At 37.8% G+C, this 27,467-nt stretch overlaps 1 protein-coding gene across 1 annotated transcript; it reads left to right on the top strand.

Moving 5' to 3' along the window:
• The first annotated feature begins 298 nt into the window (after window positions 1-298).
• Prr11 (proline rich 11) lies at window positions 299-22,203 on the top strand. The gene is made up of 11 exons (XM_027950350.2): window positions 299-385; window positions 5,928-6,022; window positions 6,116-6,248; window positions 8,755-8,911; window positions 9,138-9,260; window positions 13,485-13,742; window positions 14,694-14,792; window positions 15,143-15,255; window positions 17,964-18,023; window positions 18,106-18,202; window positions 22,007-22,203. The coding sequence occupies exons 3-11, from the start codon at window positions 6,121-6,123 to the stop codon at window positions 22,073-22,075; spliced, it is 1,104 nt and encodes a 367-aa protein (XP_027806151.1). The 5' UTR covers window positions 299-385; window positions 5,928-6,022; window positions 6,116-6,120; the 3' UTR covers window positions 22,076-22,203.
• The last annotated feature ends 5,264 nt before the right edge of the window (window positions 22,204-27,467 follow it).

Here is a 27,467-nt window from a genome sequence, read left to right as displayed (position 1 = left end):
TCCATTGGCTACCCTATCTCTCTACTTTCAATTTCATAGTTAGGGCTCAGCAGAGAAGAGCTTTCGATTGGTGAAATCACAAGAAGAACCAACCAATTACACAGAAGCTTCCACCGACAGCATAGGGGACGCGACACACCCTCTTTCCTCTCCCGCCTTCTCCTTATTCATACTAAAAGCGCCTCATGCCCGATTGGTCGGAGAGTAATTCTATCTCAGCCAATCATAAGCCAGGCTGTGTTCCTACGCTACCTGGAAAGCGAATCGTGGGGAAGCCACGTCTACGATTGGTCCCTCCGTGACGAGGATTTAATTTTGAATTTTTCTTTATGGCGTGGAAGAAGCCTCTGCCCGGACTCCATCTAATCCCCAGGCTCTTAGACTAGTAAGTGCAGGGACAATTCTTTCTGTGTTACCTGGGCTCGGATCTTCCGTGATTGGACCTGTTGCTGCTTGTGTTTTTATGGGTAAAGGAGGAGGGGACTGGCTGGAGTAGGAAGGGAGAAGCAGAAAAAGGGAGATTTGCGGCTTGGGAAGAGGTTCTCGGCTTGGCTCCATCCGAGCGGTACTTCTATTAACACTCTGAAAAATATGTTTTGGAATGAAGCATCTGACTTCCTGTTGCTCGTTCCTTTATATCTTTGCTACTCAAAACGGGTTCACGGACCAGCGAAATTGACATGATTTGGCCCCTTATTAGAAACGCAAAGGGCTCCACCCATACTTTCTGAGTTAGAATATGAATTGCAATAAGATCCACGATCACTCCCGTGATTCCTATATACATTAAAGTTTGAGAAGGTATATTTCTTGGCTAAGAGTATTCCAATGGTCCTTGACACACTCTTATTTTTTATTTTGGCGGGGCGAGGGGGTACCAGGGATTGAACTCAGGGGCACTCGACCACTGAACCACATCCCCAGCCCTATTTTGTATTTTATTAGAGACATGGTCTCACTGAATTGCTTAGCGCTGGCTTTGAACTCGCGATTCTCCTACCTCCCCGACCCTAGCGGCTGAGGTTACAGGAATAAGACACTGCGCCGGGCCCCTTGATACACTCTTAATGCTATCGAACATTCTGTGTCAATTTTAAGTGTGCGCTTATTGCTATATGCCAAATACCGTGCTGAAGGAGACTTTAGAGTCCTGCGATCCCTCTCGAGAAACCAGACAGAAATTTAAAAAGCAATGCTACATAACATAAAACGTAAAATCAATATCAGTAAGTGTCAAAAATAGTGCTGTGGTTTTCAAGATGAACTAATCGAACTGGTAATAGAAACTAAATCGTCTGAAGACCATTAATGAGGGATAAGAGGCCTCCATAAAAATAAGAACATGGTAATGAAATGTAACTGTGATTTCCGTTGCTGCCACAACCTTGGACATGCTTCATGACCAAAGAACTTTTCATATCACCTGATGGAATTTTAACAGGAGCAGCATTGCCTGCCAACAGCTAGAGAAGATTGTAAAGGTGTATATAAAGTCTTATAGGGCTGGGGTTGTGGCTCAGCAGTAGAGAGCTTGCCTAGCATACGCAAGGTGCTGGGCTCAATCTTCATCACCACATACAAATAAATAAATTAAATAAAGGTATCGTGTCCAACTACAACTAAAAAAAATTTAAAGATAATAATACAGTGCTATAAAAGCACAAAAGCAATAACATTTCAACCACTATAAATTTATAAGAACAGAAACTATTTTGGTCTTACACATGATTGTATGACAGCACCTAGCAGAATATCTGATGGATTTTGTTTTAATTTTTAATTGTTTGGTAATGGAGATTTAATTTAGGTGTGCTTTACCATTGAGTCACATCCTCAGTCCTTTTTATTTATTTAATTTTTTTTAGAAACAGGTTCTCACTAAGTTGCTTAGGGCTTTGCAAAGTTGCTGAGGCTGGGTTTGAACTGGTAATCTTCCTGCCTCAACCTCCTGAGTTGCTAAGATTATAGGTATGTGCCACCGTGCCTGGCTACCTGATGAATTTTCAACACTCAACTAATGTCTATAAGATAAAAGTAACAAAAGTTTTGAAAATTAGGTTTAAGATGACTTAGAAAAGGATACCCCAAACAAGGGGAAAGACTGGTTATATTATAGACAGTATTTGGTATTTAATAAACCTAAGTACAAACTAGTTGTCACTAGAAGAAATGAGGCTGCAGAGCACTAAGTTGTGAACAGCTTTGAAAGATGTGCTAAGGAATTTATATATATAATGTTGGCACAAAAGGACCGAGCCAGTCACAAACTTTACAGATCAGCAAAAGCCTTTATTCGGTAATGGAGTCACACCTCTAATGGGCCTACTTTCCTGGTGGAAAATGAGCCACTGGCCAAAGAGGGAGTCCATACTTACATAGGTCACACTGAGAATTGACTTAACTCAGGAATTTAGGGTCTGTTTTACTGGGCGAAATGGCGGGGGCAGTTCTGGGGGCAGTGGTCAGTATTCTGGATTTGTCTTTACTGGGCCAGATGGAGGGTCTGGGGTCAGTGGTCAGCATCTGGAAATGGATTTGTTTGGGGAAGGATCAATGTTTTTGACCTCTTCCCACAGACTGTCCTTCCAGATTTGATAGATATCTCCTCCCCAAGGCCTGTCTTGTTACTGGGAAAGAATGTATTGGGAAAGGATCAATGTATTGCCTTCTTTTTCACTCCCTCTCCCCAGGCCACACTATTTGGGGTTTGTCATTTTCTATATCCATCATATATAATTTATATATAATATATTAATATATATATGACATTATATGTGTGTGTGTGTATATATATATATATATGTATACACACACACACATTATGTGTGTATGTTACTAAGGATCAAACCTATGACCTTCCACATGCTAAGCAAGCACCCTACTACTGAGTAATACCCCCAGTCCCTAGAATTGTTAAAGAAAGAAAACTTAAAGTTATACTTGTTATAAAACACACTGAGGAAGACTTTTTTCAGGACCATTGCAATAGGTATAGGGACCACTGCAGTGGGATTCCCCCCACTGGGTGGGATTTTGAGTGAGGAGAGAGAGATTGGGCTCAACTCCAAATATAATATAGGCAAATATAATTTATGGGCAAAGAACAAAGTCAATGGATGGAAAATTACTAAGAGGTAAGGGGGATTCTACCTAAACAGATTAAGTAAGATTCATGCTAGACAGACCAGGGTGATCAGAGAAACCTAAGTAATGGAGGAAGATGAGGAACCTTATAATGTTTTGTTGTTTTGGGGGGGTGAGGGTGGTAGTTCTTGCTAAACTGATTTGGCAGAGTTTTTTGCTAAAAGCTAAAACCAAATTTTGTAAGTACAAAGACGGGTTTAGAAGAAGCTTCAGGAGCCTGATCAAGCACAGAATCTTTGTCAAAATCAATCCACCAAGTATAGCTAGAAAGTCCAGTTCCTTTCTAAAGTCTGTTTTCAGGACTGGGATGTAGTATGGGCAAGACTCTGGGTTTGATTCCCCAGCACCACCACCAGGGGAAGAAAAATTTTAAGTCTATTTTCATAATTTAAGTATTGGTAATATAGGAAAAAAGGACAAGAGGCTGGTTCTATCCTTTTTGATCCCTAACAAAACATAAAGGTAAAGCAATGGGGAAGGGCTATGGAGAGGCAGATAGAATCCAAGGAAATGAAAGGTGCCATGGAAATCTCAGATTCTGGGGATCCCAACAGTGGACTGTGATAGTTTCCCATGAAATTTCTCCATAAATGGCACTGCACATGGATTTGATGAGATTTAACCGTTTTTTCTCCCCCAAACACAAAATTACTACTTTCTGGGAGGATCTCCTAAGTATCTTCTTCATTCAAAATATCTTTGTATACCTGGGATATGGTTCAGTGGTAGACCTCTTGCCTAGCATGCTCAAAGCTGTGGATTCAATCCCCAGCCCGGATCTGTGCTTTATTTTGAATTTAAAAAAAAATCCCTTTTATTTATTAATCGCTGCTAAGTCTTCTTTTATTATTTCAACAGGGAAAAAAAGTGATATAATAGGGCTGGGAATATAGCTTAGTTGGTAGAGTGTTTGACTCGCATGCACAAGGTCCTGGGTTCAATCCCCAGCAACACAAAAATAAAAAATAAAAAGGTGAAGTCACCAGTCATGGTGACACATGCCAGTAATCCCAGCAACTTGGGAGCCTGAGGCAGCAGGATCTGAAATTCAAGACCAACCTCAAAAACTTAAGGAGACCCTGTCTCAAAATAAAAATTTTTTCAAAGGGCTGGAGAGCTGGGCACAGTGGCCCACACCTATAATCCCAGCAGCTCAGGAGGCAAAGCCAGCCTCAGCAATAGCAACTCAGTGAGACCCTGTCTCTAAATAAAATACAAAATAGGGCTGGGGATGTGACTCAGTGGTTGAGTGCCCCTGAGTTCAATCCCCAGTACCCACCTCCATCACAAAAAAAAGAATGAAAAGGGCTAGAGATGTAGCTCTCAGTGGTAGAGCTCCCCACGTTCAAGCCTACTACTGCAAAAATATGTAAATAAATAAATAAGAAGCCAGCCAACTATGTTTTGTTTTGTTTTGTTTTTCCCCTCAAGCCTCTAAGAACAATTAAGAAAAGCATTCTGTTAATTTGGAGCCTGACAATTAATCCAGCCACTTCTAGAGAGCTGTTGATACATCACTCTTTGTCATTAGGGATAGCCTCTGTAAGTCCAAAGCTGTTGCAACCAAAGCACATCTTGGTTTTTATAATCCACAGCAGGGTGGGAGGAGGTTCTTTAGCCAGTGGAATCTGAGAGCTGAGCAAGTGTAGAGCTGCATACCAAGTGCTGAAAGGTTACTGAGTGAACAGAAGTGGAATGAATGTGTATTTTAAAGGCTTATTGTTCCTATTCAAATGTAAGTTTGAAGGGAAAGAGGCCCAGGCCTTCAGACAGTTTTCCTTTCTGCTACTTGAATAAAACATCTTTGTTCCTCAGGTAACAACAACTAAAACCAGCAAAGGCCCTCTGGAGCCTCAGATCAAACTTGCTCAGACTTAATTCTTAAGTAAAGAATATGGATTAAAATATAAGTGTGCTAGGTGATATTTTAAATGCTTCAGAATAAATTGTTTTTAAACACTTTTAGATTTGGGATAATTGTTATTTCATTATAAGCTACTATTATACCATAGGCTGCTAGAAAAAACATGGTCTTTGAAGACTTACAGATCCAGACTTTATACTTTATTCAATTAACCTTGGGCATATCATCTAATCTTTCCAATCATCAGTTTATTCCTGTATAAAATGGGAATAAAAATCCTCTTTGTCAGGGATACTTTGCAGGATAGTGAAGATTGACTGAGAATATGTATGTGAGGGTGCTAAAAAATAAAGGGACATTCAGTTAACAGTGTTTTCTCCTCACACAACCAACTCTGCCTATGATCATAGTGGATGTGCAGTAAACGTTGCTGATAAAGAAACTTATATTCTTTCAATGTTTAACCTCAATTCAATTATAGCCATTTTCTCTGTTATAAAGAAAAGGTACACAAAGCAACATAAGTAAAATAAATGTAGAAAACAATATAATGCCAAAGTCAAAGTCTCTCCAGATGCAGCCTTTCTTTTTTCCTTTTTTATCCCCCAGTGCTGGGGATTGAATTCAGAGGCTCACACATGGTGGGCAAGTACTTTTCTACCAGGCTACATCCCCAGCAATTTTTATTTTATTTTGAGACACAGTCTTGCTAAATTCCCCATGCTGGCCTCAAACTTGAAATCTTTCTGTCTCAGCCTCCAGCAGAGATGGAATTACAGGTTTGTACCACCAGTCCCAGCTATGATTTATTAACCAAGAGGTAGGAAAAAAAAGAAAGAAAATAATCTGTAGCTACTACAGTTACACTAATTAAAGTTCTTTCGTGCTTTTCACCTTTACCTTTTCTGTTTGGTTTTAGGGACAAGTGGCCAGACCTGGATTATTGGATCAAGTCAGGCCTCGAGCCGAGGATCCTGATAACAGATTCAAGAGTGTGTAAGGTTTGCTGTAACGGTAATTCATTGAAGTACATACTTAAGGTTGGTGTGCTTTCTATATGTATGTGTTATTCTTCAATAAAAAATGTTTTTAAAAATTTCTCTGCAGAAATTATGCCCAAGTTCAAACAACGAAGAAGAAAGCTAAAAGCCAAAGCCAAAAGATTATTTAAGAAAAAAGAAGCCTCTCACTCCCAGTCCAAGCTACCTACACCTCCCCCTCCACTACCCTCACCAGAAAGGTAAGACATAATGTGGAACAGAAAAAATATTAAGAGACATCTGATCAGTTTAAGGTACAGGTACCAGATTTAACAAACAAAAATATAGAATATGAAGTCATTTGTATTTCAGCTGAACAGTGAATAATTTTTGGCAAAAGTGTGTCCCATGTAACATTTAGAATTTACTTTTATTAAATTATTCATGCTTCATCTGAAATTAAATTAAATTTTAACTGGACATCTGAATTTTGCATGACAACCACAGTTCTCACTTTCAAGTGAAATGAGAATCAGAAGAAATTGTGTCCAAATGCACGGTAACTATATTCTCTTTTCCAAGTGAACTAAGTGATGAAAGGGGGCCATAGGACAAGAATCTATATCTTAGTTTTGCTAAAGTTTGATCATTTGTTTTCTGGAACTCATGTCCTCTTAAAAAAAAAATAATATGAGTTTTAGGAATTGTAGGGTACTGTTTTTCACAGTAACTTATACATTATAAGTTATACTCTTTCTTGTTGTGACTCTCTTTTATTTTATTTTTGGTACTGCTGGGAATTGATCCCAGGGCCTTGCATATGCACACATTCTACCACTGAGGTTACACTGCCAGTCCTATACCTTTCTTTATAGAAGATTTTTGAAAGCAGACCTTCATAAAGTAATAACTGCAGTGATACCATGTTTGACTCTTTTCCATGTCTCCTGAATATTGTAAATCTCCTAACTGATTTCTCTATTTTTGCTCTTGTCCCTTCTGCAATGCATGTTCAATGCAGAGGCTGGCTTGGGCCTGTTAAAATCATGCATGTCATATTGCTTCTCTGTTTTAAAGTCTCCAATGAAAGTAAGAGCTTTCTCCAGTCGGTTTATTTTTTCATATGTATATGTGCTTAGAGAATTCTTTTTCACTTGTTATATAAAATGTTCAACTTTTTTTGTTGTTTTTGGTCCCAGGGAATGAACTCAGGTGCTCTCAACCACTGAGCCACATCTCAGCCCTATTTCATATTTATTTATAGACAGAATCTCACTGAGTTGCTTAGTGCCTCACCATTGCTGAGGATGGCTTTGATCTCACGATCCTCCTGCCTCTGCCTCTAGAGCTGCTGGGATTACAGGTGTGGGCCACTGCACCCTGCTTCAGATTTATAATTTTTTAAATGCATATAACTAAGCTGATTAAGTATTACTGTCAACAGAGTCAAATGTATCTTTTTGCATTTTGAATCTGAAAAATTTTTATTTTGTAACAAAAATTTTATCTGTATTGCTAACTTGAACTTGTTTATTCCATTAAAATTTTACTAAAATAGCTGGGTGCAGTGGCGCATGCCTGTAATCCCAGAAACTCGGCAGCTGAGTCAAGAGGATCCTAAGTTCAAGTCCAGCCTCAGAAATTTAGTGTGACCCTAAACAACTTAGCAAGACCCCTGGAGTCAATCCCCAGTACCCCCCCCCCAAAAAAAAGAAGGAAAAATACTAAAATATACCTTGGGTTTTGGAATTATGTTTTAGATACAACACTAAAAGCATAAAACATGAAAGAAAACTCTCCAATGTCTTACTTTCTCAGAGTAAAAATTAAAATCTGTTATATGACTCACAATGCTTATGTGATCTGACTCTGACCTTATTTCCCAATCCCTTCCCTCTCAGTCTATCTACCCTGGTCATTCTGGCCTCCTTGCTATTCCTTGAACACTTCAGGTGAGCTTCTACTTCAGGGCCTTTGCACTTACTTTTGACTTTCTCTAGATTGCTCTTCTCTCAAATATTTGATTGCTAGCTTCCTGACTTCATTTTTTCCCCCAAGTCTCCTTCTCACTAAGATTATCACTGACTTTTCTACCTCAAACCCCACCCATCATTTCACATTTTCCCCTTTTGCTTTATTTTGTCTCCTTATATATATTTATTATTTATTTGTTTAGTTGCTTATTTATTTTTACCTTTCTTCTCCCATGACACATAAACTCCATGACAGCATAGGGATTTTGTTTATTTGTTTGTGGGGTTTTAATATTTATTTTTTAGGTGTAGTTGGACACAATACCTTTATTTAATTTAATTTATTTTTATGTGGTGCTGAGGATCAAACCCAAGGCCTCATACATGATAGGCGAGCGCTCTACTGCTGAGCTACAACCCCAGCCCGGAATTTTTAATCTATACTGTCCATTACTGAATCTCCAGTGACTATAATATAGTAAATATTTAATAAAAATGTAGTGAATGAGTGAATCCCTAAATTCTAGAATTTACTGAAAAGTTTGGCTGTAGAAAGTCCCTCCTCCTGAGTCACATTATAAAACCTGCTTATTAAGGCTGGGTATGTAGCTCAGTGGTAGATTGCATACTTATTAGTCAGGAATCCCTGGGTTCAATTCCCAGTGCTAAAAATATATATATATATATATATATGATAAAAAATAAATAAAACCAGTTTCTTGTTTAATTAGAGGCTATTATTCCAACTTAACTTTTATTTTTATTTGTTTGTTTGATTTTGTTTTTCTTGCAGAGTGATTATTTCTTCAACAGATGTACCCATTCCCCATAGTAGAAACTGGCTAAGACCATTTTGGAACTTCAAACTTCCCAACATCAAAGATGCAATAAAGCTTTGGAAAAATAGTGTGTGGTCTATATACAGCTGGTGCCAGAACTGTGTAGCCCAGGTATGGGTTTGACATACCTGTTTTCAACACATTTGGTGTTTGTATTCATATGGGTATGTGCTTAGGTCAGCTCAACACTCAGATGAAGCTCAAATAAGATGAGTTTATGGGGATCATGATTGCCTTTGCTTCTGTATGACATATATTAAACAACTTTCTGTTTCCTTTTTTCCCCTCTTTATTATATTGCTCATAAGATTCAGGATTCTTTACTTATGAATTTCAGGGTTTAGAAGTATTGAAAGATACCATCTTTCCATCCCGAATCTGCCACCGAGAACTTTACAGTCTAAAACAACAATTTTGCATTTTGCAGAATGAATTATGCAAGCTCCAAGAAACATTGAAGGTTGGTATTATCAAATAAAAGACAAATTCGGAATTAGGTAAGGAGGGATTTTATGTCTTTATGATTTTAGTCTTTATGAACAGACTATTCTAATATGAAAAATGTTCTGACTATGAGATCTATGATTATCTCAAATATCAGGCACAAAATGCCTAATGGGGTACTATTACTAAGGAAGAAGACAAAAATGTATATTGGGAGGCATTTTGCAGTCTCTGCCACACACACAAAACATAAATGCAAACTAAACTTCAGTGCGTAACATTTTTACCCTATCAAATGTGCAAAACAAACACAAAAAACAAAACGGTAGGGGATGTGTTGATGCACACCTGTACTCCCAGCTACTCAGGAAGCTGAGGCAGAAGGATCACAAGTTTGAGGCCAGCCTCAGCAACTTAGTGACCCCAAAGCAATTAAGAAAAACCCTGTCTCAAAATATAAAATTAAAAGATGGACTGGGGATGTTACTCAGTAGCAGAGTGCTTCTGAGTTCAATTCCCATTATTGTGTGGGAGAAAAAAGAATATGGCATTATAATTGGGAATGTAGCTTAATGGCAGAGCACTTTTCTAGCATGTATGACCCCCAAGTTCAATCCCAAGTGTCCCCCTCCCCATATACACAAAGAATACAACATTAAAATAAATGTAGAAGTATATGCAAAACAGTGTTTATAGGATGCTTCCATGAATGATTAAAATATATATACTTTTTTGGTGGGGCATGGTAGCAAATACCTACAGTCCCAGCTGCTAGGGAGGCCCGGGCAGCTTGAGCTTAAAAGTTCAAGGGCAGCCTGGGCAACATACTGTGACCACCATCTCAAAAAATAAATAAGGAAAAAAGTTAAAATTAATCAAAATGTCCTTATAAAATATATGTCTAATTATACATGGAAGCATATATATATATATATATATATATATATATATATATATATATATGAATTATATACATACTTACATATCTATACATGTATGTAAAGACTGTTTTGAGCTGGGATATAACTCAATTGTAGAGTGCTAGCCTAGCATGTGTTAGGCCCTGCTTTTGACCTAGTAGAAAACAAATTATATACTCAAATTAAGAGAATCTGAAGTTTAAGATAAGGTATGAGCAGGATGTAGAAAAACAAAGGATCAGGTAGTATTGTGAGGCTTGCAAGAGCGGAGTTTCCTTCCCACTCTGGAAGGATTGGGAGGAATAACAGTTTATCAGAACTTGGAGACCCTAAAGGGCTCTTTGGCAGGAGTAGAAGCTTCCCTTGAAACACCCAAGCAGCCTAAAGAAAGCCCCTGTAGAACCTGTCTCCCTTACTCTGATTTTTAGCTACAAAGCTCCATGGTCAGGGATCACTGAGATGGTCTATATTGTAAAGTCTCTCAGGTCCCAGAAAAAGTGAAGGAGCAAACAGAGAATTATTCCACCCCATTATACAAGAAATGGGTGCTGAGTGCAGTTGCACACACCTATAATCCCAAAAGCTCAGGAGGCTGAGGCAGGATGATCATGAATTGAAAGCCAGCCTCAGCAAAAAAGCGAGGTGCTAAGCAACTCAGTGAGACCCTGTCTCTAAATAAAATACAAAATAGGGCTGGGGGTGTGGCTCAGTATTTGAGTGCCCCTGAGTTCAATCCTCCGAACCCAAAAGAAAAAAAAAAAAGAAATTGGTAGTGGTGTTTGTTTTTGTAGAGGGACAATTTGGTAGCTGAGTCAAAGATAGGAAAGGCCTTTCTTTTTCACTGTATACTCTTGCATCTTCTGAGTTTTGTGCTCTGTGTATGTAACCCCTATTTAACAACAAACGTAGAAAAGAATTTCTAAAACATAAAATAAAATTAATTGACCAATTGAGCTTTTGGTTCTAGAAGTAACTTTGTTGTTTTGAATTCTTCTGATTTTATAACTTCCTGATTTTATATCAGAGCAGTTTGCTGCTGGTGACTAGGATGTGAAGTGGTTCAGACCTTTTAATTTTTTTTTTTCCACTGTGGTGCTAGGACCTAAACCAGGGTCTTGTGCATGCTAAGCAAGCTCTCTATCACTAAGCTACACCCCAAATCTCTCTTATAAATACTCAAGAGTGGTTTTGAATTTCCTGACTGATGCATGCAGAAAAAAATAAACTATAAATATCCATTCCAAATCCCCCTAAGTGACACCTCTGTTCTCAGTGATTCAACATTGTGCTCGTTGATCTGGAAAGAAGCTTCTGGGATTCCACCTCTGCTCCCCAGAATTTACACCTCAAGGTGAACTAGCCAAAGGAGGGAAAGGCAAAGTTTCCTCATCTGTAACATTGGAATCATACAATTTGTAGGGAGCTAAGTGGATGATGACCTCCAAAAAGATAATGTTCAGGTCCTAATTCCCAGAACCTATAAATATTACCTTATTTGGGAAAAAGGATTTTAAGATGAGACATTCCTGAATTATCTGGGTGGACCCTAAATCTAATGATAACTGTCCTTGAAAGAGAGATACACAAGAGAATTCACACAGAGACAAGCAGGTGACCATAGAAACAAGAGATTGGAGTATTGCTGTGACAAGCCAAAGAATATTGACAGCTGCCTTTAACTGGAAAAGGCAAGGAAGGGGTTCTTTAGAGCCTTGAGAGGGAGCACAGCTCAGTTGACCCTTTTGATTTCAGACTTCCAGCCTGCAGCATTGTGAGAAAATAGAGTTTGATTGTTTTAAGCCACCAAGTTTGTGATAATTTATAGTAGCCACAAAAAATTAATATATCACCTTACTTAATAGGGTCATTGTTATTTGTTATTTGCTAGGGTTGGCATAATAAGATACCACAGATCGTTTATACAACAGAAATTTGTTTTCTCACAGTTCTGGAAGCAAGAAGTATGAGATCAAGGGGTCAGCAAGGTTTTCTTCCGAAGAACCTCTGTTGTCTTACAGATGACTGCCTTTCACTGTGTTCTCACATGATCTTTCCTGTCTGAGTACATTTCAGGTGTCATTTCCTTTTGTCCTAGGAATAACTGTTACATAGGATTAAGATTCACCCTAAATGTCTCATTTTTAATTTCACTACCTCTTTTTTTTTAATTTTTTATTTGTCCTTTTAGTTATACACGATGGTAGAGTGTATTTTGACATATCATACATACACGGAACATAACTTCCCATTTTTACAGCTGTACATGAGGTGGAGTTACAGTGGTTTGTGTGTCCATATATGAACATAAGAAAGTTATGATTGTTCAATATCTTTCCCATTCCTACCACCATCTCTTTGAAAGCCATATCTCCAAATAAATCACATTTTATAGTACTAGATTTTAAGACCTCCACATGAATTTTGGTCCATAATTCAACCCAAAACAGTCATATTCCAGCCTTTTATCACCTTTTTTTTTTTTTTGCGGGGGGGGGGCGAGTACTGGGGATTGAACTCGGGGCACTCAACCACTGAGCTACATCCCCAGCCATTTTTCTTTTTTAAAAATATTTGTTTTTTAGTTGTAGTTGGACACAATACCTTTATTTTATTTATTTTTTATGTGGTACTGAGGGTCGAACCCAGGGCCTTGCACGTGCTGGGCAAACGCTCTATCTCTAAGCCACAGCCACAGCCCTTCCCCAGTCCTTTTTTGTGTTTTATTTTAAAGACAGGGTATCACTGAGTTGCTTAGCGCCTCATGGTTGCTGAGGCTGGCTTTGCACTCGCGATCCACCTGCCTCAGCCTCCTGAGCCTCTGGGATTACAGGCGTGCGCCACCATGCTCAGCGCCTTTTACCCTATTTACCAGTACTTTGAATGTACTATATTCTTCTGATTAAGTATTTTCCTCTCTGGGATGAACTCCCCCCATCATCTCCCTCCATCTGGAAAGTCTTAATTCATTCTTTGGTGACTAATTATCATTCTCCAAGACTAGCTGTTCAATCTCAGAGCACACTTCATTGTTCTTCCTTTAAGTGTTATTTTGTATGGTTTCAAGTGTGTCTGTGAACGTTTAATGTCTGTCTGCGAGGTCACAGACAGGGCTCCCACCATACTCAGTGCCTAGCAAATATCACATACAAAATGAATGAAGAAGTGAAATGAAGAAAGTTATGACAATTGAGAAAATATTATAAACTGCATGGTACATTGAGAAAGCATTCGTTATTTATTAGCTATTATTTTAATGACTTTCTGCCACAAGAATCAAATTAACGTATTATTCATTTGCAAAATGTAACGTCTTCTTCCAGATTGTCTCAGAAAATTCTTGTCCAAGCTGTGGTCAAACATGTTACAGGAGTGGTAAACTTACAAAGGAGCCTGCCAGTGATGTAATCACCTTGGAGGAATCCCCAGCTGTACCTCCTTCCACACTACCACAGCTGGCCAGCCATCCTCCTCCACCTCCACCTCCACCTCCTCCTCCTCCACCTCCTCCTCTGCTTCCTCCACCACCCCCACTAGCACCTTTGCTGCTCAGAAAATCTGGCCTCACTCAAGCACTTCAGGTAGGAAATAATCTAGTCATGGTGAGTTTTGGTCAGCAGGTAATATAGGAGTAAAGCCTCCGTGGCCTTTTAAGGCTGAGCTAAATGCTTAAACCGAAGGTTATAGTTGTTCTGACTCCATATCTTCACTATGTTAAATAGTTTATTTGTTTTGGAGACTGGGTCTTACTGTGTTGACCAAACTGGTCTTGAACTTATGGACTCAAGCAATTTTGCCTCAAACCTTTTGAGTAGCTGGGACTACCCACCATCATGCCAGCTAATGAATTTTTTTTCCAATATTTTTTTTTTAGTTGTAGATGGACTCAATACTTTTATGTTATTTATTTATTTTTATGTGGTGCTGAGGATCAAACCCAGTGCCTCACAGGTGCTAGGCCAGCACTGAGTCACAACCCCAGCCTCAGCCCCAGCCCTTTTTAAAAATTATTTTATTTTGAGACAATTTCTCACCAAGTTGCCAAGAGTGATCTCAAACTTGTGATCCTGCTGTCTCAGCCTCCAGAAAAGCTGGGATTATAGGTGTATACCACCACATCTGGCTAATGCCTTACACTTCTATGAATATTTTTCAAATTAGCATCCTTAAGTACTGAAAATAGGATCATTCTTGCTTACGTGGAAAGAATTTGATAGGTTCCTAGGGTAAATGAGAGGTAACTTTTAATTGTTTTTTTTTTCTTTTTGATACTGAGCTACATCCTCAGCCCTTTTGATTTATTTATTTATTTTATTTTGAGACAGGGTCTCCCTAAGTTGTTTAGGGCCCTGCTAAGTTGCTGGGGTTTGCCTCAAATTGCAATCCTTCTGCCTTAGCCTTTGGAGTCTCCGGAAGTAAAAACGTGTACCACAGTGCTGGGCTTAACTCTGAATCTTTGAAATCTGGATTTGAATTTACATTTCACTAGATATTCTGATTCTAATTTAAATTCTATCTTCATGTATTTAAAGACTGGACCATTAAAAAAAGATGGACCTTTGCAGATAACAGTTAAAGATCTTCTGACTGTGAAATTAAAGAAGACACAGAATATTGATGAAAGGAAGAAGGTAAAGTAGCGTTGACCATATACATGGTCTTTCTCCTTTCAACCTGGTTGTCCCTGTATGGAAAGTAATCATGTGCCCTATCTGTAGAAGTTATTCCAAATTAAATATGTGCTGTTTTAGTAGATTTGAATCCTAAACAAAATGTATAGATCTCAAATTTATTTAATTAGACAGTTTTATCACCAACCATTAATCTGAAGAGGTAAAGACATACTTTGAAGCTTTGGAATAAAAATAGAGTAGAGAAGTGGGTATGTCTTGGCACTTAGATAAATGGTGTTTAAGCATGTTTACATTTTGAATTACATTTGAAAATATGTATTTAATAATGTCTCATTTTATGATTAAAGCTTGTACCATCACCAAAGGCACGGAATCCACTGGTTACTGTCTCTGACTTGCAGCGTGTTACCCTGAAACCGAACTCCAAAGCATTATCAACTCGAGTTACAAATGTTCTAATGTAAGGAACTACATACACAGCATTATACTCTATGGCTACTTAAAAGTGATTTTTTTTTTTTTTTTTTTTTTTTTTGTGGGGGAGGCAGGTACTGGGGATTAAACCTAGGGGACACTTTACCACGGAGCCACATCTTCAACCCTTCTTTTTTATTCTGAGACAGGGTCTTGCTAAGTTGCTGAGGGCCTCAGTAAATGGCTAAGGCTGGTCTTGAATTCACAATCCTCCTGCCCCAGCTTCCTGAGTCACTGGATTACAGGCATGTGCCACCACTCTTGGCTTAAAAGTGATTTTTTAAAAATATTTTTTAGTTGTTGATGGACCTTTTATTTATTTATTTATTTGTTTATATGTGATGCTGATAATTGAACCCAGTGCCTCACATATGCTAGGCAAGCACTGTACCACAGGAAAAACCTCACTTTGAGTCTTTCAACTCCTGTCTTATTAATGATCCTATCATTGGAGATAGTTGCTGTTAACATGCTAATATACCGTTTTATCATTCTAGCCCCTGCTTTTTTTGCCTTTATTTATTTATTTTTAATTTTTTTTTTTTTTTTTTTTTGTAGTTGTAGTTGAACACAATAACTGTTTATTTATATGTGGTGCTGAGGATCAAATCCAGGATCTTGCATGTGCGAGGCAAGCGCTCTACCGCTGAGCCATAACCCCAGCCCCATAAATTTTATTTATTTTATTCATTTTAGTTGCTGACAAACTTTTATTTTTTATTTATATATGGTGCTGAGAATCAAACCTAGTGCCTCACACATTTAAGACAAGTGCTCTACCACTGAGCCACAACCCAAGTCCCTTTTTTTTTTTTTTGTCTTTTTTTCTGGATATACACTACTCTATTGCCTCCATTTCAAGATACCATTACAAGATATATCATTAATTTAATGACAGATTTGGGGAGTTGGGGAAGTAGCTAGTTGTAAAGCACTTGTATAGTATGTGTGAAGTTCTAGGTTCCATCCCCAGAAAAACTATCAAGAAATTTTAAAACAAACTGATTTCAGAAATAATAAAATATAAAAATTAGCATATCTAGAATCAAGAAAACAGGAGACCCACACCTGTAATCCTAGTAACTCAGGAGTCTGAGACAGAATTGCAAATTTGAGACCAGCACCAACAATTTAGGGAGGCCCTATTCAATTACAGGAGGCCCCTGTCTCAGAATTTTTTTAAAAAAGGGGAGGGGATTGAGGGGAGGCTGGAGGTTTGATTCAGTGGTTAAGTGCCCCCGTACCCCGCCCCCCAAAAAAGGGATGTGTATGTGTACTGAATATAATCATATTATAGATATAGTTACAGCTTTTCCCATTTAAGATGTCATATTATTAAAAAGTAGCTTAAGGTCTAGGGATATAGCTCAGTGATAGAGTACTTGCCTTGCATGTGCAAGGCCCTGGGTTCAATCCCCAGTACCACAAAAAAAAAAAAAAATAATCAAATAATAATAAAAATAATATTAAAATATCATTTTGACTTCTTCAAACTATGTAGTTCATTATATGTAAATTTCATACATAAAACTTTGTTTAAAGACATTTAGGTTGTTTGTGAGGTTATTTTTTTTTAAATATTTTTGGTTGTTAATGGACCTTTATTTTTATTTATTAATTTATATGTGGTGCTGAGAATAGAACCCAGTGCCTCACACATGCTAGGCAAGCACTCTACCACTGAGCCACAACCTCAGCCCTGTGAGGTTATTTTGTTTTGTTTTGGTTTGGTTTTGGTTTTGGCCAGTACTGGGGATTGAACCCAGGGCCTCATGCATGTAAGGCAAGCACTTTATTATTTAGCTACTTCCCTACTCCTTTTTACTTTTTTCCCCTTTGAGATAGGATCTTGCTAAATTGCCTAGGCTGGCCTTGAACTTGTAATCTTTCTGCCTCAACCTCCCAAGTATAAGGTATTATAAGTGTGCATCACCACTTCTGACTATGCTTTCTAATTTCTCTAATTCTTCAGTGAACATTTTTGTCCATAACTTGTATGCATAGTTGAATTTTTCCCTAGGATGGATTCTTACAGATGTAGTTACTGGGTCAAGAAGTATTACTGGGAAGTGGGGCTATAGCTCAGTGATAGAGCTCTTGAATAGTATGTATGAGTATCTGGGTTCAAATCTCAGTACCTGCCACCCGCCCCCTATCCTCACCCCCAAAAAAGTGTTACTTATTAAAATGGCTACATGTTATCACCTTACACTGTCATTAGCATATACTGCTGTTTTGTTTTGTTTTGTTTTGTTTTATGGTACTTGGGATTGAATCCAGGACCTTGCTGCTCTTTACATTATCCAGTATGTCCTTAACTTCCTGTTTTAGCTTCCCAAGTGGCTGGGATTACAGGCGTGTGACTCTACTGCTGTTTTTTGTTGTTTTTTCGTAATGAGAACTGAATCAAGGGGTGTTTAACCACTCAGACACATTCCCAATCATTTTTCTTTTTTGTTTTGAGACAGAGTCTCACTAAGTTGCTGAGGCTGACCTCAAATTTGGTGATCCTCCAGCCTCAATTTCCTGAGCGGTTGGGTTTACAGGAGCATGCCACTATGTCCAGCTCTATTGCTGTTTTTTAATGTAGTAAATAGAACTCCTTTCTAGGTTGCCTATAAAAATTTCTTCTTTGCTTTAGGAAAAGTGATAAAATCTGTCAAGTTCTAACGTTTTATATCTTTATTTTATCAGTACTCCTGGTAAAAGCCAGATAGATCTGCGGAAACTGCTTAGAAAAGTTGATGTAGAGAGGTAATGCATTCTTTATGCTTTCTAAATCCATTTGAAAAATGTATGTAAAGCACAGCTCCTAATATTTTCAATACCTTTGTAGAAGCCCAGGTGGAACTCCTCTAACCAATAAAGAAAATATGGAAACAGGAACTGGACTGACCCCAGTGATGACCCGTGCATTGAGGAGAAAGTTTCAGGTAAGCCTTTAAGGAAAAAAATAACAAACAGCTGGGGATATACTATGCTCAGTGGTAGACTGCTTCCCTAGCATGCATGAGGCCCTGGGTTCAATCCCCAGCACTAATAATCATAATCATAATTATAATTCATTTATAATCACAATATATAAGTACCCTTTTTATTTTTATTTTTTTTAATATTTATTTTTTAGTTGTAGTTGGACACAGTATCTTCATTTATTTATTTTTATGTGGTGCTGCAGATCGAACCCAGGCCTCACACATGCTAAGTGAGCGCTATACCGCTGAGCCCAACAATTTTTTAACATATATATATTTTTAGTTGTTGATGGACCTCTGTTTTTTATTTAAAAAAAATTTTTAAGGTGTTGATGGACCTTTATTTTAACTTATTTATTTATATGAGGGGCTGAGAATTGAACCCAGTGCCTCACACATGCTAGGCAAGTGCTCTACCACTGAGCCATATCCCCAGTCCCTAAAGAACCATTTTTACATTTCTTTTTCTTTTCTTTCTTTCTTTTTCTTTTTTGCAATACTAGGAATATAACCCAGGACCTTGAGCATGCTAGGCAAGTGCTATACCACTAAGGTATATCCCCAACCCTAAAGTAATGATAATTGTTGTGGTATCTTATGCTTTGCTAAGCATTTTAAAATTTAAGCTGCATAAAATTCTTTGAGGATGAAAAGAAAAAAGATTCTGGGAGATGTAGCCAGGTTTATTTTCTACTCTGTCAATGAATGCCTGGTTATACCAGCTCTTTACTAAGTATCAGGTACTTTCTATAAGCCAAGCACTGTACTGGAGTACTGGGGTGATAGGATAAGCAAAAGCAGACGCAGACTCGCGCTGTCTTGGAGTTTTCAGGCTAGTGAGAAAAAAATAGACATTAATCAAATAATTCCATATTTATATAATTGTGTACAACAGTAAATGTCATGAAAGAAAGGATCTTTGTTCCGTGGGAACCAGTAGAAGAACCTGATCTAGTATGGATGATTTAGGAAGGATTCCTTAGGAAGTGATGATGCTTGAGGTGAGAGTTGAAGGATGCAGAAGTATTAACCAGGAAGGGGTGGGCTTACCATGAATGTCAGAAAGGAGAAAGGTCCGGGCTCAGAGAATTGCATGTATATGGGTCCCATGGGTGACAGGATCATGTCCTATCCAAGGAACTAAAAACTATCCACTGTGACTACAACACATGGAAAGAGTCTGAAAAATTGGGAAAAGACAAGAATGGAGATGTAGATGGGAGTCATACCATGCAGGATTGACAGATAAGGGTTTGACAGTTTTCATCCTTGTCAGCTATATGTATGACCCACACACCAAAATAAAAACAAACAAAAAAATCAGTGCCTTGGGCTGGGGTTGTGGCTCAGTGATAGAGTGCTTGCCTAGCATGCATGAGGCACTGGGTTCGATCCTCAGCACCACATAAAACTTAAGAATAAATATTTTTTAAAAAAATCAGTACCTTGGCTGGGAATATAGCTCATTGGTAAAGTGCTTGACTGTACGCATGAGGCCCTGGTTTTGATTTCAAGTACCACATACACAGAAAAAGAATCAGTGTCTTTTGTGGGACAATTGTTATAAAACAAAGTTTATTCTGTAATACTTTATCATAATGAATTGTATCTCTTTGGTAAAAATAAACTTTGTAAATATTTCAATTATCAGATGAGATACAAAATCTAGACATTTGTAAGTTGTTTTTTGTTGTTTTGGTTTTTGGTACTGGGTATTGAACCCAGGGACGTTTTTACCAATGAGCTACAACCCCCATCCCTTTTTATTTTTTTATTTTGAGACAGGGTCTTGTTAAGTTGCTTAGGTCCTTGCTAAGTTGCTCAAGCTGGCCTGGAACTTGCAATCCTCCTACCTTAGCCTCTCAAGTCACTGAGATTACAGATGTGCACCACTGTGCCCAGTTGTAAGTTTGTTTTGTTTTTTGGGTACCAGGGATTGAACTCAGGGATACTCCACCACTGAGCCACATCCACAGCCCTATTTTGTATTTTATTTAGAGACAAGGTTGCTTAGGGCCTCACTTTTTCCTGAGGCTGGCTTTGAACTCATGATCCTCCTGCCTCAGCCCCCCATGCTGTTATTTTTAATACGAGCAAAACTAGCAATTGGTTTACCTCTTGCTAATCAACTTAGTTCTTCTGGGCACTCCATGGCCTTCATTGGAGATGTGGCCCACATTCCCTTCTCCATGTGGAGCATCCAGTAGGGGTCTACCCCGTATCACAGCATTCAAAAATTATGAGGGAAAGCCAGCTGCAGTGGCACACCACTATAATCCCAGCAGCTCGGGAGGCTGAGGCAGTGGATCATAAGTTCAAAGCCAGCCTCAACAACTTAGTGAGGCCCTAAGCAACTCAGTGAGACCCTGCCTCTAAATAAAATACAAAATAGGGCTGGGGATGTGGCTCAGTAGTTGAGTACCCCTGAGTTCAATCCTTGGTACCAAAAACAAAAATTATGAGGGGAGGTGGGACAGGAGGATCACAAGTTCAAAGCCAGCCTTAGCAACTTAGCAAGGCCCTAAGCAACTCAGTGAGACCCTGTCTCAAAATAAAAAATAATAGGGCCTGGGGATATAGCTCAGTTGGTAGAATGCTTGCCTTGCATGCACAAGGCCCTAGGTTCAATCCCCAGCACCACCAAAAAATAAATAAATAAATAGATAGATAAATATAAAAATAATAAAGGGCTGGGGATGTAGCTCAGTAGTTAAGTGCCCCTGGGTTCAATCCCTGTTACTGAAAAATATTAAAATTAAGTTATACTTCATGTATGTATAATGTGTCAAAATATACTCTATTCTGTATATCTAAAAAGAACAAATAAAATAATTTTTCAAAAATAAAAAAAAAAATACATTATGAGGGGAAGGGGCAAAGGGAAAAGGACTTAACCCCTTCCTTTCTCTGTTTAGTTATGGGATGCTTCATGCCTCTGCCTTACCCAATAACTAATACAATATGTTGGGAACTATGGAAACAAAAATATATAATAATAATAAACTCATATATTAGGCAACAACAATAAAATCACAGATAAGACCTATGCCATATGTAGTGCTACCAAAAATCCACTTAGTAGGCAGATGCCTCATAAATATTACTGTAAAACATAGAATGACTTTTCCTACCCAGCCCTTAGATTCCTTTTTCCTTTAACTCTGAAGCAACGCTATCAGTTATGTTTTGCTTTTGACTACCAGTAACAATAATTTGATCACAGTGGCTTAATCAGATAAGGGTTTGTTTTTCTTAGTATTCTTTTGGGAAGTAGGAAGTCCACACTTAATACAGCAGATTCATCATGTTATCCCTGCTCTTCAGTCCTTAATGTGTGTGTTTTGGTGTTTGTTTGTTTGTTTGTTTGTGGTGCTGGGGATTGAACCCAGGGCCTTAGGCTTGCAAGGCAAGCATTCTTCCAACTAAGCTATATCCCCAGCCCAATGTGTGTTTTTTATCCTTGTGTTTCAGAATGGCTAGAGTCTCATGTCCACATTTCAGGCAAGAGAAGGTGAAAGGCCCAGATCAGAAAGGTATACTAAGCTATTCTCATCACTTTGAAGAGGCCTTATCCAGGAACTTTTATGGTTATATCAAAAAGCTGGGAAAGACTGGTTTTTAGAATTTGGATGTAATGCTGCCCTGCAAAAACAACAACAAACAAACAAAACAACAATAAAACAGGGTTTTGTTAATGAGGAAGAAGAGTTGTGTTGGGCTACAGGAATATAATTCACATTATAATTTTTTTTTTTTTAATAGCTGGCTCACCCTAGAAGCCCGACTCAAACTCTGCCACTTTCTACAAGCAACTTTGATGAACAAAATTGATACCAACTCTGCCAACTCCATGTGGTGACCCATAAAGTATACAGATAAAATTACCCAAATCTTTTTTAATGTAGTTAAGTATGTGTAAATATACTAATGTAATTCCATTTTCAGAATTACAGTATGTGTGGAGACTACACATACAATGGTATAAAGTATTTGGATATTTCCTAGTTTGCATGATGGTTAGAGAACCAGATGGGAAAATGCAGTCTTCAAAGTGGTGTTTATCCTGCAATTGCCCAGTTTAGGTTAGAGAGGTTGTTCACATTTAACTAGTTAACTCAAGTTTATACTGTATAGTTTTAGTTATAACATTAAGAAAATAAGTATGGTTCTTGTTCATCCTCTTTATTTGTGGCAACTAAAAATTATTTCAGCCTATAAGGTTCATACATTTATTGCTATAAACTTGATCTATAAAAAAAAAAAACCTTCTGGGTTTCTTTCTTCTTCTTCTTCTTCTTTTTTTTTTTTTTTTTTTGATACCAGGGATTAAACCCAGAGGTGCTTAACCACTGAGCCACATCCCTAGTCCTTTTTATTTTCTATTTTTTAAAAAATATATATATTAGTTGTAAAGGGGCACAACAGCTTTATTTTGTTTATTTAGGTTTTTTGTTTTTTTTTTTAAATGTGATGCTGGGGATGGAACCCAGTGCCTCACACATGCTATGCAAGTGCTGTACCATTGAGCCACAACCCCAGCCTTTTATTTTCTACTTTGACTCAGGGTGTCACTAAATTGCTGAGGCTGGCCTTGAACTTGGAAACTTTCTGCTTTAAGCTCCCAAACCACTGGAATTATAGGCATGTGCCATTGTGCCCAGCTCCAGATTTTATTTCTACAGATACAAAATAGACCATCTCCCATCCAAAGACAACTATTTTCCAAAAGAATGTGAAGCAAAACACCCAATGTGACCTTAAATATTAGAGTGTACCACTGGGCTTTATAGCACACACCTATAATCCCAGCATTTTGGGAGGCTAAGGCAGGAGAGCTGAAGTTTGAGGCAGCCTCTGCAACTTACCAAGTTACCAAGTCCCTCTCTCAAAATAAAAAAAATAAAAATTAAAAGAACTGAGGATGTAGCCCCGTGGTAAAGCATTCTTGGATTCAATCCCCAGTTCAAGAACATAAAAAAATAAAATTAGGGCTGGGACTGTAGCTCAGTGGCAGAGCATAAAAATAAACAAAATAAAGGCATTCTGTCTATCTACAACTACAGAAATTTTTTTAAAAATACAGTGTATCATTTATAGCACCTTAGGTAGGTAGTTCTAACTAACGCACAGAAATCTGAGGTATTCCTTATTTTTGTTTTTGTTTTTGTTTCTTTTCTTGGTGCTGGAGATTGAACACAGCATCTTACATTTATTAAGCATGTTGTCTACCACTGAGCTACATCCCCAGTCCTTCTATTCCTTGCTTTTATATCTGCTGTCTGCTTATGTATATAACTATACTTTTTTTTTGGTGTGTGTGTGTGTGTGTGTGTGTGTGTGTGTGTGGTGCTGGGGATTGAACCCAGGGCCTTGTTTATGTGAGGCAAGCACTCTACCAACTGAGCTATATCCCCAGCCCATATGTATATAACTAAATAAAAATTTCATGAAAACTTCAACATAAAAAAAAAAAATAAAGAAAACTTCACTGTGAATCTTCAGCTTTCCACAATACCCTGCAAAGGATTCTTTGATGTCCCTGTCCCTGGTTCCCTGTCCTCACTAGTTTGTGTATTCAATAGTAGTAATAATGCACATCCCACTGTTTTTGTTTTTGTTTTGTTTTCCTTTCTTTCTTTCCAGTTTAGAGTTGTCAGATTTGGCAAAGAGGAATGCAAGAAACTCTGGGCTGGAAATGTAGTTCAGAAGTAGAGGGTTGCCAGGCAACCAGGTGAGGCCCTGGGTTCAATCCACAGCACTGAAAAACTAAACTTTTTTTTTTTATTCATCATTTATCTAAAATTCACATTTAATTGAGCATCTTACATTTTACTTAGCAATCTTATTAGTCATTTCCATGCAAAGTTGTAGAGTATATTTGGGAGCCCCCAGTTTGCCAGATATGTCTGCTGTAGCTTCAGCCAGGATTCCCATCACATATGTGCTAAGTATCATGGAACAGAGAATTCTCATTATGGTGGGTTTGACTAAAGGCACAAAGGCACAGGATTAGCTTTTTTTTTTTTTTTCTTCCCCCTGTTCTGGGGATCAAACCCAGGGGGGTCTTATACATGGTAGGCACTCTACACTGAGCTACATCCGCAGCCCCATGAATACCTTTGATGCTGATATCCTCCTCTGTAGATCCCCCTCATCCATAGGAAGCAAGGATTTCAGATCTTCGCTGAACTTTCTAGTCTGACAGTAAGCAGCTATGGAAAAGATATCCTTGAAATATCCTCAAGTTAGCTTAGGCTAGAAAGATAATTTAGCAATTTCCCAGAAATGCCTCTATTTCCCCAGAAAAATATTGCTTTGAAATGCCAAATAAGAGTGTTAGAAAGTCACTAGACTGGAAAGCTGACCTGGGGACAATTTTTAGCACTTAAGAGGCAGTTCTCTGTTTATGAGACCTACATTTGTTTAAAGAACATTTATAAATTAAAACAGATAGTAAAGAGATAGCTATTTCTAGGAAAACTTTTTTGGTTTTGTTTTGTTTTTTGGTAATGGTGATTGAACCCAGCATGGTTTACCACTGAGCTACATCCTTAGTCATTATTTTTTTTAATTTTTTATTTTGAGACAGGGTCTTGTTGAGTCACTGAGGGTCTCACTATGTTGCTTGAGACTGACTGGAACTTGAAATCCTCCTCCCCTAGACTTCCAAGAGTAAAATTTTTTTGTTTGTTTGTTTGTTTTTAATTTATTTTTTAGTTGTAATTGGACACAATACCTTTATTTTATTTTTTTTATTTTTATGTGCTGCTGAGGATCAAACCCAAGGCTTCGCACGTGCTAGGTGAGCCCTCCACTGCTGAGCCACAACCCCAGCCCCAAGAGTAAAAGTTTTTTTTTTTTAATTTTTTTCTAAATATGTTAGTGACTTTTATATTGTGTGAAATTAAGCAAGGGCTGGGAGTTGTGGCTCAGTGATAGAGCACTTGCCTAGCATATGTAAGGCACTGGTTTGGATTCTCAGCAGCACATAAAATAAATAAGTTAAGTAAAATAAAGGTATCATGTCCATCTACAATTAAAAAGTGTATAAATAAATAAAGAAAATGATGACTGAGAAAAAAAGTAGCTGAGTATTTGTTAACAACATAATATTTTATGGGGCACTTATGTTTATAGTACCAATAAACTACAATATACTGTATTAGTGTATCTAAGTGACTTGATTATTCTTGTGGGATAAAAGTTCATAAGAAAACTGCATTAGAAATCAATAGATAAACATTTGCAAAGCTGCTATTGCTATTGTACCAGTATTAAAATATGCCCTATGTCACATCTTTTAGTAATTTTTATGACAGATTTTATATTGTAACTATTTGAGTATTATATAAATGATATGGCTTCATTAAACTTTGCTTATCATATGCTTCCAATGTTCATTTTGACACTGAATGGTAGAGAATGTAAACAACCAAGGTGCATTTAGTTATATTTTTAAATAAAAATCAATAAAAACCTTTGGTATTTTTCTTTTTACCTTTTTTTTTTTTTTTACTAGAAATATAACACATAAAGTTAATAAAACATAGATACATAAATTAACAAATTATAAAGCAAAAACTTCTGTAAACACTGAGAATTAGACATTATAAAAATCTTTAGAAGTGTTGTCTGTGTCCCACTCCTACTGTTATCCCTTTCCTCACTGATAACCACTGACCTGCTATTACAAAAAGTTCCTGGCTTTTACTTTCTAAGTATGCATCCCTAAATACTATGGTTTATTTTGCTTAGATTGGGACTCCATGTAAATCAATGATATGACAATATTGTTTTCTTTCTGGCTTCTTTCATTAATATTTTTTTTTCTTTTTTTTTGGTGGAGGGGACAGAAGAGTCCTGGGAATTGAACCCACGGTTGCTTAACCACTGAGCCATATCCCCAGCCCTTTTTGTATTTTGAGATAGGGTGTCACTAAGTTGTTCAGGGCCTTGCTTAATTGCTGAGACTGGTTTTGAACTTGGGAACCTCCTGCCTCAGCCTGAGATGGAGTCGTTGAGATTACAAGCATGCACCACCAGGCATAGCTCGTTAGCATTTATTCTTAAGATTTATGGGGCTGGGGATGTGGCTCGAGTGGTGGCGCGCTCGCCTGGCATGGGTGCGGCCCCGGTTCGGTCCTCAGCACCGCATGCAGGTAGGGATGTTGTGTCCGCCGATAGCTAGAGGATGAATATTGAAATTCTCTCTCTCTCTCTTTAAAAAAAAAGTGGGGCTGAGAATATAGCTCAGTGGTAGAGTGCTTGCATTCATAAGTCTCTGGGTTTCATTCCCAATACCACCCACATGTGCACACACACACAAATTAATCATATAACCATTATAGTGCTAGAAGTCATTTATTTTGCTACCTGAAAATATTTAATTTATTCTATTGTTAATGAACATTAGACTTGTTTAGAGTTTTTACTATTATGAATCACATATGCCATTATGAATGTTCTTGAACATGTACGTATGTACAAGTGTTATTCTAGTATAGCTATCAAGGGATGAAACTGCTAGATTATAAAGTGTACATATTTTTCATTTTTTTAGATACTTCCAAACTGGTTTCCCAAGTGTTAGTACTAACCCACAGTCTTCTCAGTAAAGTATGAGACTTTCTGTTGCTCCTATTTTCTTTAAGAGTGTCTTAACTATCTTATTTACTTGGGAAAACCTGTATATATTCATGTGTGTAGTTAATATACTATATACTACATTTTTGCTGGATTTATAAATCAAAGAATTTTAAAATGATCTTATGTGAACAAGTCACATACTGAACATCTCGAATAATCTACAAGGTGAGAATCACAACTTAATTTATTTGAATAAACATACAGAATTTTTCATGTTACTTCAAAGAAAGGATTTGGATATGTAGAAGCAAAAACAGCAGGGGATGGGGCAGTCGCAGTAGCCCATGCCTGTAATCCCAAGTTACTGGGGAGGCTGACACAAGAGGATCACAAATTCCTAGGCCAGGTTTGTCAATTTAGTGAGCCCCTGTCTCAAAAAATAAAAAGAGCTGGGGATGTGGCTCAAGGGTAGAGAGCCCCTGGGTTCAATCCCCAGGACCACAAAAATCAATAAATAAATAACTAAAAATGAATTTGGGCTGGGAATATAGTTCAGTAGTATAGCATACTAGCCTAGCATGCATGAGGCCCTGGGTTCAATTCCAGGACCGGGCTGGGATTGGTGGCACACACTTGT

Source organism: Marmota flaviventris, chromosome 17, assembly GCF_047511675.1.
Source record: "Marmota flaviventris isolate mMarFla1 chromosome 17, mMarFla1.hap1, whole genome shotgun sequence".
Classification (NCBI taxonomy): domain Eukaryota; kingdom Metazoa; phylum Chordata; class Mammalia; order Rodentia; family Sciuridae; genus Marmota; species Marmota flaviventris.
Note: the sequence above shows the minus strand (reverse complement) of the source record. Positions and strands in the feature narration are given on the sequence as shown.